The 16,163-nt window shown below is 33.6% G+C and overlaps 2 protein-coding genes across 4 annotated transcripts; one reads left to right on the forward strand and one right to left on the reverse strand.

The window, feature by feature from the left end:
• Positions 1 to 3,939: 3,939 nt before the first annotated feature.
• Positions 3,940 to 8,793, reverse strand: LOC125075185 (UPF0547 protein C16orf87 homolog). 2 transcript variants are annotated; one of them, XM_047686823.1, is made up of 4 exons: positions 8,609 to 8,793; positions 6,220 to 6,387; positions 5,444 to 5,516; positions 3,940 to 4,668 (listed from the first exon to the last, which is right to left on the reverse strand). In XM_047686823.1, exons 1-4 carry the CDS (start codon positions 8,657 to 8,659, stop codon positions 4,484 to 4,486), a joined length of 477 nt encoding a protein of 158 aa, XP_047542779.1. In that variant the 5' UTR covers positions 8,660 to 8,793; the 3' UTR covers positions 3,940 to 4,483. The 2 variants fall into 2 exon arrangements, with proteins under 2 accessions (XP_047542779.1, XP_047542778.1); XM_047686822.1 differs by having other exon boundaries at positions 5,432 to 5,516.
• A 569-nt stretch (positions 8,794 to 9,362) lies between these two features.
• LOC125075178 (zinc finger protein 54-like) lies at positions 9,363 to 12,695 on the forward strand. Of its 2 annotated transcripts, none has more exons than XM_047686810.1 (3): positions 9,363 to 9,761; positions 10,682 to 11,219; positions 11,505 to 12,695. In XM_047686810.1, exons 1-3 carry the CDS (start codon positions 9,520 to 9,522, stop codon positions 11,541 to 11,543), a joined length of 819 nt encoding a protein of 272 aa, XP_047542766.1. In that variant the 5' UTR covers positions 9,363 to 9,519; the 3' UTR covers positions 11,544 to 12,695. The 2 variants fall into 2 exon arrangements, with proteins under 2 accessions (XP_047542766.1, XP_047542767.1); XM_047686811.1 differs by lacking the exon at positions 9,363 to 9,761 and adding an exon at positions 9,823 to 9,920.
• The last annotated feature ends 3,468 nt before the right edge of the window (positions 12,696 to 16,163 follow it).

Here is a 16,163-nt window from a genome sequence, read left to right on the forward strand (position 1 = left end):
TGTATTAGATTAGAATAATCACTGGAGAGGTAACATGTTTAAAAATCATACACGAAATCATCCTTACATACAAAACAAATAAAGTCGCTTGACGCTTTCTGTCCCTATATATGCTTAGATCTTTAAAATTACATAACGGATTTTGATGCGGTTTTTGTTTTTTTTAATAGATAGATTGATTCAAGAGGAAGGTTTATAAATATAATACATGCTCAGTATAGTAGAGAAACACTTCTTTTAGAGGTTTCTAAAATGATGTCGTAAATAAACAATATTTTTGCGCTTACATTGTAAACGCTGGCTGAACCCTACGTGAAAGGTCTTTAATTAACCTTAAAAAGGTCTTCATAAAAGTCCGCGATGGTATATGTCTATCTCTTAGGGATAGCCCACAATAACAAATTTTTTATTCTTTACTTATTACGATAAATAATGGCTTATTTTCGAAGCTATTTTAGGCAATGCAGCATTAACTTATATACAACTAAGTACCTTAAATACATTGTGCATTTAAAACAGATCAATGTAGATGTATATTAAAAGCAAAATGCCTTAACAGCATGTAATTTAAATGAATATTTTCGAAGATATTACAGATTTAAAATGCAGGCGACAGACAGACATAGCGGTTTGTACTGCTTAATGACTAAAAACCACGAACGTTGTGAGACATTCTATAGTATATTTAGTGGCAGCATTGCACCCGTGCGAAACAGAGGCGGGTTGCTATTACTTAATATATAAAATCACTTACATAGGCAATCCAGTATAATCTCATTTTCGTTTTGAATTTGTCAGAGTTGGATAATTATTGTTCAGAAATTCGTTGATAACGCTTCTAACCTTGAGAACTGCCATTTTAGACATAGATTCATCCCATTCTCATAGCGCGCAATTCTTCTATTATCTTTTGTCTAGCTATACATAAATAAATCGCATTTTGCCTTGATTATGAGAGTGAGGATAAAGTGTACCTCGGTGGACTTGGTGGTAGGGCTATGTGCAAGTCCATCTAGTTAGGTATCACCAAACAACAATACTGTTGTGGTCCAGTTTGATGGGTAAGTAACATCTTAGTTGCGAAGGTTGTTAGCACATTGACGATGTGAAAAGTGCTTAATATTTTTTATAGCACAAAAGTGTATGTGCGGTTGTGGTCACCGTCAGATAGCTTATTTGACCTTGCATTGGGTTGCCAGGCATCTGGATAAAGCCGGACATATTTAGGCTTTTTGTTTGCGTGTCCGGCCGAAATAAACGGTGTCTGGCTTTGGTTAGGATTTTTATATTTTATTTATTTAAATGAATTAATAAATATAGATATTGGACAACATCACATACATTACTCTGATCCCAATGTAAGTAGCTTGTGTAATGCACTTGTGTTATGGAAATCAGAAGTAAAGACGGTACCACAAACACCCAGACTCAAGACAATATAGAAAACTAATGAACTTTTTCTACATCGAACCCGGGACTAGGAAGTGGCGTATCCATGAAAACCGGTGTACACACTACTACTGAAATTGTCTTTATTTATTCGATTTTAACAAGATTTATAGAAGACATCACAAAAGCTTGATTTTACATGTAGTGTGTATGGATTTTTCACCAGAATGTCCGGCCAAACTGTCTGGTCTGTCCGACTATTAGGATTAGTTACCTGGCAACTCTAGCTATATATAATAAATAAAATTTAGCAACAAAATGATTTTCGTGGACATTTTTTTGCGCCATCTTGTTTATTTATACTTGTCGGAAAAAAGTTACTATGGAATTTGGGCAGCGCTCTAGTGAAGCGTCACCTCGATAACAGCGGTGCGGCCATCTTGGATCGACGGTTACAGTTGTCAGTTACATTCAAGGTTTCCCGCGCACCACGTATACGACGAATTCACTAATTTCCGATTATCTTTGTCTTTTATAATAGTATATGTGTTTGTGTATATGTTAAATTAACGAAACAATATTGCTGACTATTGTGAATTTATCTGTGTAGTTGATTCGTTTAATAAAAAACTTACTGAATTTGTGAATAATAGGTTGAATATACGCCCACTGATCACGAACAATCCTGATATTGGAAATAAGATGTCTATATATTCAACGAGGATAATGTTATTATACATATATAACACATGACAACACTGATCTTGCGGTTCAGTTTTTCTTAGATAATTGCAGTTAAGTTGTCTGTTACTGAATACTTTAATTCAATAAATATAATAATATATTTATTGAATTGACACCTTGATACTACTAATATGGTACTATTTTCTATTAAACCTTTTTATAGATATATGAAATTATTTGAAACAAAGCAAATGCAATAAAAAAAAAAAAAAACAAAACATATCTTATCATATTTGCTATGACAAACATTTCTATTTCCTTTGCCTGACTACACAGTACACATAGCTAAAAACTATTCCAATGGAAGCAGGAAAAAAAAACAAACCTTAGACCTTTATGTATTTCATGCAATATGCTAATAACTCAGCTATGTTGGGCACTACGAATATATCTTTATTTATAATAGAACTTAACTACTTATTTCCATTTAAATTTTACTTCCGAAATTCCAATAAGTTTCGTCGACGTTCAAAACGCCATTTTTAGACAAATCCATAGTGAATATCATAGACTAATCAGGCTCTCGACCAATGATATCGCGTCAATTTGCTGTCAAATGTTGTTTATTTGGCTTTTTCCTGTTATGGTTCGAAAATAATATAACTATATATATTATTAATCTGCGCCTTTTCCTTCCATTTCGCATTTACCGCACCATTGGATTATGAGAGAGGTAAAAAAGTGCACCTGTGTTTGCGGACAAACTCATGCATTATGAATGAGGTAAGTAATAAAAATAGAAATTCATACAATTAAAAGTATCTATAGATGTTAAACATATGTTTTTAATAATATGAAACAAAATTAAACTATTTTCATTTAAATGATAAGTATATTTTTAACATTTTGTCTTTTGTTTTTTTTTTTATTGCCACAAGGCATAAAAATATAATTCCATACTAATATTTTAAATGCGAAAGTGTTCGTTTGTTTATGATACTTTCTTCAAATTAACGTTTTGACATCAAGAAATTTTGCATAAACGTCAGGGATACCGAAAAGAATACAGGGTACCTAACTTTCCACCCCCAATCTAATACTAATGAAAATTATTATGAGTTATCTGTCGCTTTTATATAATTCAAAATAATATAATTCCATTAAGAATCAGACTAAAACAATAAAATATTTATTAATAATAGTTATTTATTTACAATTAAAATTTATGATACAATAATAGGAAATAAATTTATTTTACACTTAATATAATAAACTTAATGTTGACAGACTAAAAAAATATTTTATTACACATTAAAAAATTAAACTTATAAACGAGATCGTAAATTCAAAATTAATCAAAATAACTAATTACATGTAATAAATTCGTTCTCGATACTTTTCCGGTTTTTTTTTATTTGTATACATTTATTTGTTCAATTTTTATTATCTGTGACTGTCAATAAATCATAAGACTATTCCAATATCAAGAGAAGTACAGATAACAGGAGAGAGAGAGAGAGAGAAACAAACCTTTGATTTACATATTCCATGCGACTTGCTAATTGCTCTGATATACTGTACACTATAAACAGTTCTCGAATCATATATCTTTATATACAATACAACATAATTCCACTTAACCACTTCATATGAAAACTTTGGCAGTACTTTCATTTAAATTCATTTTTTCCTTCATTTTTGAAGTGATAACTTCTAATGGGGGGTAAACCGCTTCGTTACGTAACGCGTTACGGCGCCTGTCTGTCTGGCTTCCTTTTCTGTTACGCATACGGCAGCGGTCATCATATTGATATACATCAATAAAATTTAAGTACTAACTTAAGCTTTTCTCAAATTTTAATATCAAATAGTTCAACTTAGTTTAAGTTATCACTTCGACATTGCCGATACGCACAGGTTTTTTTTTTTATGTGATTAGGCCTCCTCTACCACTTAGCATCGGGTGGAGTGGGGACATATGGGTTTACCTGGTTTATATAAAAAAATGCACAATTAATAGCACTGTTAATTTGAGCTCCAATGATGGCATGTCTAGATCAAAGTGGTTTATTTTTCTTTACTGGTCTTCCCATTGGAATCGACTGTCTGTCTGTATTAACGAAATAGTTAATAATTGATTCAATTTATATAAAATAATACTTATATAAATTGAATCAATAAATAATATAAATTGAATCAATATACTAGTAGATTACTTAGACCTATTGTAGTTTATAACAGATTTATTTATTTTTAATTCACGTTCAAATAAAATTGATATATTTATACAAAATCGATTAAAAATGTAATCGATATATAGAAATAATCGATTTTAATTCTTCATTTTAAACTTGTAACTTTATACAATATCGATTTATTTATAATTAATTTAATACTAAAATTTACACTTTCAACCGTCCGTTGGCGGTTGCCACGTAACAGCGCGCATTTTCCTATTAATCTCAGATAAGATCAATCTACAGCGAGCTAGCTGTGCCGGCCTGAGCTGCGGGGTCGGATCCCTCGTTCTGTCGACCTGGGGGGGCTCCCTCTGGGCTCTACGGAGGGCACGACGACGTCTAGCCCGTGCTGTTGCTAAATATATTTTGAAAAATCTATAAAATTTGTCTGGTGACTTATATTATATAATGTCTAATCTTAGATAGAAAATAATTTTTATTAACCTCGTTCTTTAGTGTTACAAACCGTGTTTGTAACACTAAAGAACGAGGTTAATCCACATAAAAGCGATACGAAAGAACGCGGACGGACGCAGGAAGAAACGGTGTCATGTAGACAGTTACGAACGGGAGAGTGAGGAACAGACGCTGACAGTGACGAACAGACGCTGATAGTGACGAACAGACGCTGATAGTGACGAACAGACGCTGACAGAGAAAAACTGACGCCGATAGTGACGAACAGACACTGACAATGACGAACAGACGCCGACAGTGACGAACAGACGCAGAGAGTGACGAACAGACACTGACAGTGACGAACAGAGGCTGACAGAGAAGAGCAGACGCCGATAGTGACGAACAGACGCTGACAGTGACGACCAGACGCTGACAGTGACGTACAGACACTGACAGTGATGAACAGAGACTGACAGAGAAGAGCAGACGCCGATAGTAACGAACAGACGCAAACAGTGACGAACAAACGCTGATAGTGACGAACAGAGGCTGACAGAGAAGAGCAGACGCCGATAGTGACGAACAGACGCTAACAGTGACGAACAAACGCTGACAGACAATACGCTTGAGACAAAAATATCTATTTTCTTAATAATATAATAATTATTGTTATAAATATAATTGCCCAGCAACTTATGACCTTTCAAAGATTCACTTACAAATAAACATACCACTTTCGATTTTTCCCTTCCCTTTGTAATCTTCATCGCTGTATGTTTTCGATATTATCCTCTTCTTCGGTGACTGAAATAGAAATAAAATATTATCCAGTTAATATTACAAGAAATTTTTTGCTCAATCACGGAACGAACTTGGATGAATTTATGAAAAGAGATCTTATATTTTGACTTAACATAGAATAACCACTCAAACCGGGAGTCCCATCACGATATTTTTTATGTATTATCTATAAGACTTTAATTTATATTTAAAATATTTTAATGCCTGCACAGAGTATGTTAGTATCATAATGCAAATTAAGCTAACTACAATAGTTTTTATGGTATAGGTAGGCGGTCGTGCAAATGGGCCACCTTATAGTAAGAGGCCACAGCCTCAGACAGTGGCGCTGTGAAAAATATTAACCATTCCTTACCTCGCCATTGCACCACCAACCTTGGAAACTAAGATGTCGTGTCCCTTGTGCCTGAAATTACTTTGTCTAACTCACACTTTAAACATCTTTTAACTTTTTTCTTAGTGGTAGGGCTTTGTGCTAGCCCGTATGGGTAGGTGCCAACCACTCATCAGATATTCTACCACTAAAAAGCTGTACCCAGTATTGTTGAATGAACCAGTCTAACTGCAGGCATAAGGGACATAACATCTTAGTTCTCAAGGCTATGGGCGGTGGAGCCTATTTGTTCATCCGCCTTACTATATCAATAAAAAAAACCCCAACAAAAATACCTATCACCACAAGTAACCCGATTCAAATAGTAATAACCTTTCTCTTCTGTTTCTGATAGTGCTGCGCGTCGTAAAACTGTGGCTGCGAACGCCTCACTCTACCGGTCCTGCGTTTAATATCTTCAACAGCCGGCAGAGTGTCGGCTGCGCGCCTCGCTGCGAAGAACGTGTGGCCGCATTTACACGACTTTGATGCAACCGCTACCTGCGTTATGAGCAATGAACAGATTCGTAACCTTTATGGCAAATGAGCAACGATGTGGTAAGTTTTCACCTCAACCATGATGATGTCGTTCTGACCGATTTCTGCCACGAATGTCAATCTCAAGAGAGACTGACCAACTTTAAAATGCAAAAACAATCTCTATTTCTCCGATGGAATAGCAAATCTCAGCAATAAGAGTTGAAGAGCAGAATCAACTGCTTAAGTGTTTTGTAAGGCTTGGGAGTGTACATATATCCAACTTCCAGACCCCAAGCTGTTGTGAGAATATTTTACCAACATGGGGTTTGACACAGGACTTCAAGATGTGTTGCCTTATATCTAGACACTATAACCATAGCTATACCATAGCCGAAGCACTGTAAGATAAACAAAAGCCTAGTTTAACAAAATGATAGTCTTCTAATGACAAAATGTGGCCTATGTTTACTCTTGTTTTCAAATTTTTAACGATTACACAATTGCTTGTTGGTTTTTTCTTTGCTTTATGTATATTTATAAATTAACTCTGAATTAAATTAAACAAGATTTTTTAGCAACATAGCTTTGCTTGGGCGAAGTTTTATATTTTGTATATAATTATTATACCCTTTATCACACAGGAACGTAACTTTCTACCAGTGAAAACATTTTTAGTATTGAATCATTAGTTCCAGAGAATTTACATACAAATAACTAACTTTTACCTCTTTGTAATAGTAAACCTGTTTCATTTTACAATTGTTTACATAATAATATAAATTAACATCTTTCACCTGTGCCACTATGACTTGGGTTATGTTTGGTTTCTTATTGGACATAGTTTCTCTAAAATTCAGCCCAAACAAAACAACAAAACGTTACATCTGAGTTCTTCAAGTTTAAAGTTTTACCTGTAATTGTTTATACTGTTGTACTTTTTTGTATTTATTGCTTCCTGGAGAAATATTTGTATAAATGTATCATATTATACAAATAAGTTAATCTAATCGAAAATATCAACCTTTACGACTACTGTGGTATACTTAACTCATTTTGGATTAGGTTGTGGGTTGGATCCTTTTTGAGAAACTATGTCCAATTTATATGATCTTTGTTGTAAACATGAAATTACAAAATTGAACAGTGCTTAAAATTTTAAGAGTATTCATATAAATTGGTCCTTTTATTTTATTAATATACTATTGAATTACCTACATTTTAAACTCAATATTCCCTACTTCTACAAAATGTATATTTGTTATAAATATAAGTAACGATTGAGAGGATGTGAGTGTTTGTTAAGCCTGACTGCTATAAATCTGATAGAAAGAAATACAATATTCTCATACATAGAAAAGGTACAGGATTGTTAAATGAGCTACCTGATAGACCCTATAGACATTGGTGCTGTAAAGAAATATTAACCATTCCTTACATCACTAATGCAACACCAATCTTGGGAACTATGATGAGTCCTGCGCCTGCTGTTACACTAACTCAATTACCCTTTAGACAAGAACACAACAATCCTGAATATTGTTGTTTGGTGCTAGAATATGTGATTAGTGTGTGTTACCTACCCGGACACGTTTATCTGAAGTCCTACAACCAAGTATCACCTTACATGTACAGCCTAAATCATGATGACAAGTGTAAAAATATTTATACAAGTTATATAACTTAACTGGATACTATTTTGTGTACTGTGATAATGTATTAGCTCTTAATTTTTATTATATTTAGTCACAAGGTTGTACCCTTGTTTGTGGTGTTAAATAAAAATATGTGCTTATTGTTGGAGGTTCTAGCAGTTTAAAATAATCATCTGTGCCCCCTAAAACTGGAGTCTAACAAACAGATTTTTGGATTCATTTAAATTTTACGTATGTTTTCTTTATTGCAAGACCTAAAAGAGTGAAAGTATTTCAAGGGGTTTTGGTAATATTAACATTACCAAAACTCCTTGAAATATGAAATATAATAACAAACCCTAAGATTTTTGTTAAATGTACGGCCTTCAACTCTGATGGAGGTCCATTTGGCATCAACTTCATAGAGTTATTAAGGATATATAACACCTCTGAATAAATCCTATCTACTAAAAAAAACATCGTACCGACCGAACTTCTACGTATACAAATATATTGTATATTAAGTTTTGTGCCTTTATTGGTAAGGTTTTTTTTTCAAATAAATATTATATAATCAAAATCAAATAAAAAATAATTAATTGAGTTTTTACCTGTAATTCGCATTTCGGACAGCTTTTCGCTATCATTTTGTTTTTTCCCATTTTGAAATCGTTAAAACAATTATAACCTAGGATACAGTTTCAATAATTAGCAAATAGTTTTTTTACACATCACATATTATGAAAGTAAATCATCACGTAATTATACTTTTTCAATATTTTATTGTAATTATTGTTAAACGTCATAAACAAAAAAAAAAGAAATGTTATTATCAATGTTGCCAAGGCATTAAAATTTTTTAATACAAAATAAGAATATTACAATGTTTTTAAACTGGTTCTAATTTAAATTCACAAAGGCGCCTATTACAATTTATAACTGACAATATTCAGAATTCAAATACTTAATTTAAAATACACGTCATTCGGATTATCCAATTAAGTAAAAAATATTTCATAATAAAATATAATAATAATATCGTTGAAAATATATGTATCATTCGAGTTTGCCCATCTCGATGTAAATGTTCTTAGAGATAAAAATGTTAAAGTTTTGAGTTAATTTTTATATATAAAATAGCTTTTAATTATGTATCTAAAAATCACAGATACGATAGAAAAAAAAACATTTATTGTAATATTTTATCGAATATTTTGCAATAGTTGATATTATGATTAATTATTCGATAATGGAATAAATCATTCAAATTTTGTTGATCTATATAACTTTTAAGTTGTTACCTTTTTCCATTTGTTGTCACAAACAAAAATGTCAACAGTTCAAAAATGTACTTTTTTTTTTTAATCAAAGCCAAATGTATATGTAATATTTCATAACAATAAACAAAGATCCAAACAGATGGTCTTACGAAACGAACCATACAAAATGATATCTTAAAACTTGTATCAAAATCATAAATAAACATGTACATAACATAAAATGGTCAAAAGTTTTGTAAACAATGGCATTCTTAAAAAGCACATATTCAAACTCTGAAGAGAATAAGTTTAAATTTGAACATACAAGTAGTTTTAATAAGTATTTCATCTGCCATTATTGTGAAAGGAAATTTTTAACGAAACAAATTATCGAGAAGCATGTACTAACTTGCCTAAGTGCAAGGACTTGCGAGTGGTGCAATATAGTTTTTAAAAATCGTGGTAATCTCGTTACACATGCGTACTACATCCACAACGATAAAAGGTTCGTAATACAGATAAACGATATATTTGCGATGTTTTTAACAAAGTTGGAATGCATACAATATTAACAAGACGTTTTTAAGATATTGTTGATATTGTTAGAGACTGAAACGTAACACATCACGGGAACGAAAGTTTATAGAGATGATAAGAACATGGAGTTAGTATTTGTGGATTTTCGCGCAATACATATGATCGTATTTAATTAAATTTTGTATTATATTTTGATAATAATAATACTAATATAAATGCTTGTTTTTCTCAGTATTATTTATAGTAACTGGTAGTAACTTTTGAATATAATTACATATTATAAAATTACAATTATAAAATGCTTGCACGAGCCTACTTGAATAAAATATAATTATGTTTAATTTGAAATAGTTTCCTGACTTAGGATATAAAAGTAGTTTCTATATGTAATGATTTTAGTATATGGAAATTAGCATTGTGTTAAATTTTATGAAATATATTCAAATGTTACTTGGCTGTTGGTAGGCCTTTGTGCGAGCCCGTCTACTACCCACTTATCCTATACTGTAATATCTAACAGTAATACTCAGTATTATTGTGTTTCCGCTTATAGGTTGAATGAGCCAGTGTTGATACAGGCACAAGGGAAATAACATCTTGGTTACCAAGGTTCTTGGCGCATTCGTGATGTTAGGGATGGTTCCTAATTTTTACAGTGTCAATGTACATGTGTGGTGACCGCTTACCAACAGGTTGCTAATATACCAGATCATTTTAAATAAATAAAAAGAATCAGGCTTACTTATAAATATTTTTCAGGACCATTTTAGGAATATAAAGAAGTCATAAAGATACTTTAATAAATACTAGACTAAGTTTTAATAGGAACACTAAAGTAAACATTATATTTTGATATTCACATTATTTATTAAAAACTTTTATTTACAGTCTGAAAACAAAACAGCTACCGTCCAACACCTGTAGTGCCTGTGAGAAGTCATTTGCTAACAAGGGAGGGCTGAAGTACCACATAAGACGATCACACTTCAATCTAGTAACGAAAATACCATCATACAGTAAAAAGCAAATCAATCAAGTTTGGTTTGAAAAGGTTCTAAACACAGACAGTATTGTAGAAATTAAGAAATCAGGTAATAATGTACTTTTAATAAGAAAATACACTGATAACAAGCAAGTAAGGGTACAAGAATGCAAGGTCCTTTTGGATTTATCAACGTTATATCCAACGGGTAACCGTGTTACAACGACAGAGTGTGAAATATGTAAAATGGTGATATTAGATAGGGACTTCAAGAAGCATTACGATGAAAAACACAGCGAAGTAAAGAAACATCACTGTAATAATTGTAATATGACATTTAAACGGTCGTACTTCTTCGTACGTCACACATGTAATAAAAAGAAACGGAAACGAAATAAACTACAATGTAAGATTAGTAAAATTGAGAGCTTAACACCCATACAGGTATGATAATACATCTTAAGTCCATTCTACGAAACAAGCTCCCAAAGGGAAACCCCTTGTGCGCTCATTTTGTAATACTTAACCTTCATAAGCCAAACCATTTCTGAGCATTGTCTTTCCGGATTCGCTTAGCTTATGTCTAACTGCACTGTCATTTGGACCAATGAGGTGTGAGAATTTAGTTCCCTATGAGTTCGACTCGTGGAATGGATTGTTGATAAATATTTGCTTTAAAGCAACATAATCTTTTGATTTTTTAAAGAGTTTCAAATAGTCTGTTCCAAGGTCGACAGGCCCGAGTGTAACTATAGCCAAAACCGCTAGCAGGATTTGAGATAAATAAATAGTTTTGACCTTGAAGTGACGTGCCGTCAAGCAGTCTGAGGTGTTCATTGTGGATTCGACGAAGTTGTTTCGGAACTTTGGAAGGACTAGTAAAGTGGATATAAGTAGTTATTGTTACAGAGTTGAAGATTGAAGATAAATTAATAAAGAATGGTTAGTGGTGCATAATATAGCTGAGCTATTAGCAAATCGTATGGAATTTGTAGGGTTTGTTTAGCTTTACTTCTCCTGTTTGAATATATTTCATGATAAGATATGATAATATCTCAAATTGCCTTCATTGTGTTTTACAATTATACTAGTTTTTAGTCACAATTTTATTAGTATGGAATTAATACTTCCTGATGTTTCTTGAGTTGAAATTATGGGACATTGTTTTTAATTTATAAATAAATAATTACAAGTAATGAAAGAGGGACTAGATGATAAGTAATGATTGTTTTAAGTTTAAATCTGGGCTATTACAACCACACCACAATTTTACTTGAAATGTGCTTGGCACTACTACCACCACACCATCATTTTACTTGGAATGATTTTGAAATACTTCTCAAAGGCAGTGGAGTCCTAAGTCCAGCTGTGAGATGTCTTATATTGGGGCCTTTATAGTTCAGAAGTGTTAATATAATGAGAGTATACTATAGATTTGTCATTTTGCTAGGTCTGAAGGTATTTTTTTGGTTCACAATTTTAAATTTGGAATTTAATGTTTTGGTATGGCGATTTGTTTTCTTGTTCTCTTGTTTATTTTTTGGAGCTTTGCTTATGTACAATTAAACTAATCCATTCACTGATGGCTTATTTCTTGTGCCTTTTAGAACAAAACATAGTATTGTTTTTGATTTTCTTAAGTCACATTTGATTTAAATATAAATTGTATGGGGGGGGGGGGCTTTTCTTGTGATATTATATGATGATCTTTGTGATAATATACCTTTTACGAAGAGAGTTGTATTGAGAGTTTCTTGATCTCATGCTATCTTGCTCAATTTTTGGGTTGTCATTTATACTATACTAGTTTTCGCCCGCGGCTTTGTTCGCGTTTTAGGGGTTGGTTGTCATGTGTTGGGCAAAAAGTAGCCTATGTCCTTCCTTGGAGTTCAAGCTTGCTTCACACCAAATTTCATCAAAATCGGTTCATTGGTTTGGTAGTGGAAGAGCGACAGACAGACGAGTTACTTACACATTTATAATATTAGTATAGATTGGTGTTATCTATATATGTATATACCCATATACTCCTTAGCGTTGGTCCCATCTCGTGACGGGATCCGCCTTCCTGCTCTTTGTCTTCCATTTTGCTCTATCCAGTACATTTCAACATTCTTCTTCATCGCTGTCCTGGTATCAAGGTTAAGTTACTTTTACGATGTACTCAAGTTATCTTCTATTCACATGGTCTTACCTCAGCAGTCTTTCAAGTTAGCGTTGACCGAAATGCCGGGGCTGCCTCGTACGTACGCCTTCCTATCGAGGGCATCACGATAGTTTTAATATCTCACTTTCTTAGATGAGGTCTGATTATCAATTACTTATAAAGCAGAACCTTCAGCGTAATCGCATCTGACAGACGCAAATTACTCCAGTATGCTGACGACACTTAAGCGTGATATCCGATGCTTGAGACTTATTTAAATATGTTTCTCAATATTTGTTATCATTCCACGGTTTGATGGGATTTGGATTTTCATTCCTAGACTTCATTTATGTGAGATGTAGGGTTGAAAGAAACCACAAAATAACCACAATTTATATTATTTGCTTCGAATTCACAAAAAAGTACGTTACACCTCAATACGTCGTGCCGCCATCATGTCTACTCTTTCTCCCTCTCGCTCACTCCTACATAATCCTCTGTCATGCTGTCTCTGTCATCATTACACTATTATACTTTCGCTCTCACATTGTACCTCCTAATCACACACCTAACATTCCCACATTCGGCCATCCTGCAACCATGTCTGACCCCAGACATTCCCTCCATACATAGCTGTTGCGTGCTTGCTACATTTACATACTTAACTTAAATAAACTATTAACAATTTCATCATTAAACCTAAGTAACATAACATATTAAGGGTAGGTAAGTAGTAAGTGTAAGGTAAGTACAACAATACAATGCCAATTTCAACCTAAATTACCATATGGGTCTATTATTCTAAGGAATCACCTGGTTCATCATTCTGGATCCGGGCATGGCCACCTTTTCATTTGGTCAGCTGAGCTAGAAGTTTTATTAGAGCCCTCCGTGTTAGGATCCACTTTTTCTAATTCATATCGATCATTACATTTTACCTTTATCACTCGATAGGGACCAAGGTACTTAGGCTTTAACTTAAGGCCTGTTCCAAATTGAGTCCTTTTAATAGCCACAAGGTCTCCTTCCTTGTATTTGTAACTTTGTTTTCTATTCTTATTATATTTTTTTCTATTTTCCTCTTGTACTTTAAGAATTTGTTGTTTCGCCTTCATCCTTAGCTCTTCCCTATCCTTATCATACTGATCCATTTCTTCTTGCTTCAATAATTGTTTAATTTCAAAGTCTTCTTTTGATCTCATCCTGGTACCGATCATCAGTTGGAATGGTGATGTATTTATGCTCCGTTGATATGTACCATTTAGAGCTCGCTGCAGGCGGGTGACATGTTTGTACCAAACTGATGGGTCCTGTAAACATAACTTTGTTAAAACCGATATGATGGTTCTATGCACTCTCTCCACTTGCCCATTTCCTCGGGGAACGCCAGTGGTTATGGAAACGTGCACAATATTTTCTTCCTGACAAAATTCCTTGAACTCATTGCTAGTGAATGCAGTTCCTCGATCGGTAATTATTCTTACAGGGTTGCCAAAATGTTGTTGGTGTATTTTTAATTTATCTAAGGTTTCTTTGCTAGAAGTAATTTTAGTAGGAAATATCCAAGTAAACTTGGTGAAGGCGTCTACTACTGTTAGTATATAATTGTATTGTTTTCTTGTCTCCGTTAAAGGTCCTATATGATCCACATGGAGTGTATGCAATGGAATACTTTCCTTTTCTAGTGGATTCAGATACCCTTCTTGCTTTCCTGCTTTTCGTGTAATCAATTCATAAATTTTCAGCTTCTCTTTTAATTCAGGATACGTTGTTATACCATACAAAATTATCTTATTCATCTCAATATCGATAATTCCGTCAGCTATATATTTAATTGCGACATAGTCGGGCATTTTACCGCGCTTTCCCAACTCCTTCATTGTAAGCATGTAGTCGAGGCAGCTTTCCGTCGACTTCTTTTTTCTGGAACTCATAAGCTCATGTATGGCCTTCACGTTCACGGTATCCGGGAATTCCTTAATCAGGGCTGCTTTTAAATCGTCCCAACTCTTAAACGGCCGCTCCGCCCGTAGCCAAAGGGCCGCTGTATCAGTGAGTGCTCGTCTTGCTACCAATAACTGTTGTAGCGGAGACCATCCAAAAATCTCCGCGTTGGTCTCCACATCGTCAACCCATCTCATTACTGGGTACGTGTTGTCGCCAGTGTCGAGTTGACTGTTTGTAATCCTGTTTTAAGTACTGGATTTCCGAGAGTGAGTGTTCTTTGCGTAACCAACCACCTGCAATTATCTCGTATAGCTCCTTATAAAATAACACAAGGCCGCTGATCCTGAGGTTTAGATTAAGGCCTCGTTTCAAACAAATTAAAGCTTATTGGGTTTTTCGATCCAAAAATTCCGCGTAGCAAGTCAGCGTCTGTAAGTACGCAGTGTTTACACTTCCAACCCTCGAATAGGATAAAGTCAGGACCAAAAGGACCAAAAGTTCTAACTAGATGGAATTAAAACGTAAAACGAAACATATCCTTGTGACTTGCCTGTTACAGGCTCGTCTCGCAATTTTACGTTTTTTTTTCGGGGACGCCCCTCTTGCTTGGCCGTTAGTTGTTTTAGAACGGGGACTTTTTTTAATGTAATACTTTTGTTAACGTAATTAACTATCGTTTCTACGTGCCCTAATGCCATGCGTAGAATTTCTTATACCTTTTAGATGTCAATTTGCTCAATCGCCAATAATAACAGAATTTTATTAATTAGTGATCTTTATGTTTTTGCTGTTTTAAGACATTTTTAACATTCCTGCTATCTGTATATAAAAAGGCAAAACCAAAACAGATCATTAGATCGATTACTTCTAACAAATCGATACATTATCGCAATTGATCGGAAACGTAATCGTCGCCATTTAGGCGTTTTTTTTTTCGATCCAGTTGCGATTCGATCGAAGTTAAACCGAAATAGAATCGGTAAAGTATCGTAATGGTTATAAGTTAGTAGAATAATTGCGATTCAGTTGAGGTTGATTTTTGTGTGAAATAGTCGAAGTTGGATCGATATAGTGGTATTGACATTTGTCAACCGATTTCCTATGTTTTATAGCTTTGTTTTTATCAAGAAATAAATGTCATTAAGAATATAATAATAATAATTAATTTGACCACCAATCACCAGGTGAAGTTTAAAGACCTTATTTCATCGTTAATGCGTAACTAACCGTAGCATTTAAATTTGTTCAGACAAATATAAAGTATACTGTTTAGTGATACTATGATTGGGGGCTTA

Source organism: Vanessa atalanta, chromosome 30 (genome assembly GCF_905147765.1).
Source record: "Vanessa atalanta chromosome 30, ilVanAtal1.2, whole genome shotgun sequence".
Lineage (NCBI taxonomy): Eukaryota > Metazoa > Arthropoda > Insecta > Lepidoptera > Nymphalidae > Vanessa > Vanessa atalanta.

Coding starts and splice junctions, on each gene's coding strand:
- LOC125075185 (XM_047686822.1), bottom strand. CDS start 8,659: ATGGGAAAAAACAAAATGATAGCGAAAAGCTGTCCGAAATGCGAATTA. Junction 5,517..6,219: donor ATCAGAAACAGAAGAGAAAG/GTTATTACTATT, acceptor TTTCTATTTCAG/TCACCGAAGAAGAGGATAAT. Junction 4,669..5,431: donor CGAAAGTGGTATGTTTATTT/GTAAGTGAATCT, acceptor AAATATATTTAG/CAACAGCACGGGCTAGACGT.
- LOC125075178 (XM_047686810.1), top strand. CDS start 9,520: ATGGCATTCTTAAAAAGCACATATTCAAACTCTGAAGAGAATAAGTTT. Junction 9,762..10,681: donor TACATCCACAACGATAAAAG/GTTCGTAATACA, acceptor TTTTATTTACAG/TCTGAAAACAAAACAGCTAC. Junction 11,220..11,504: donor AGAGCTTAACACCCATACAG/GTATGATAATAC, acceptor GTCTGTTCCAAG/GTCGACAGGCCCGAGTGTAA.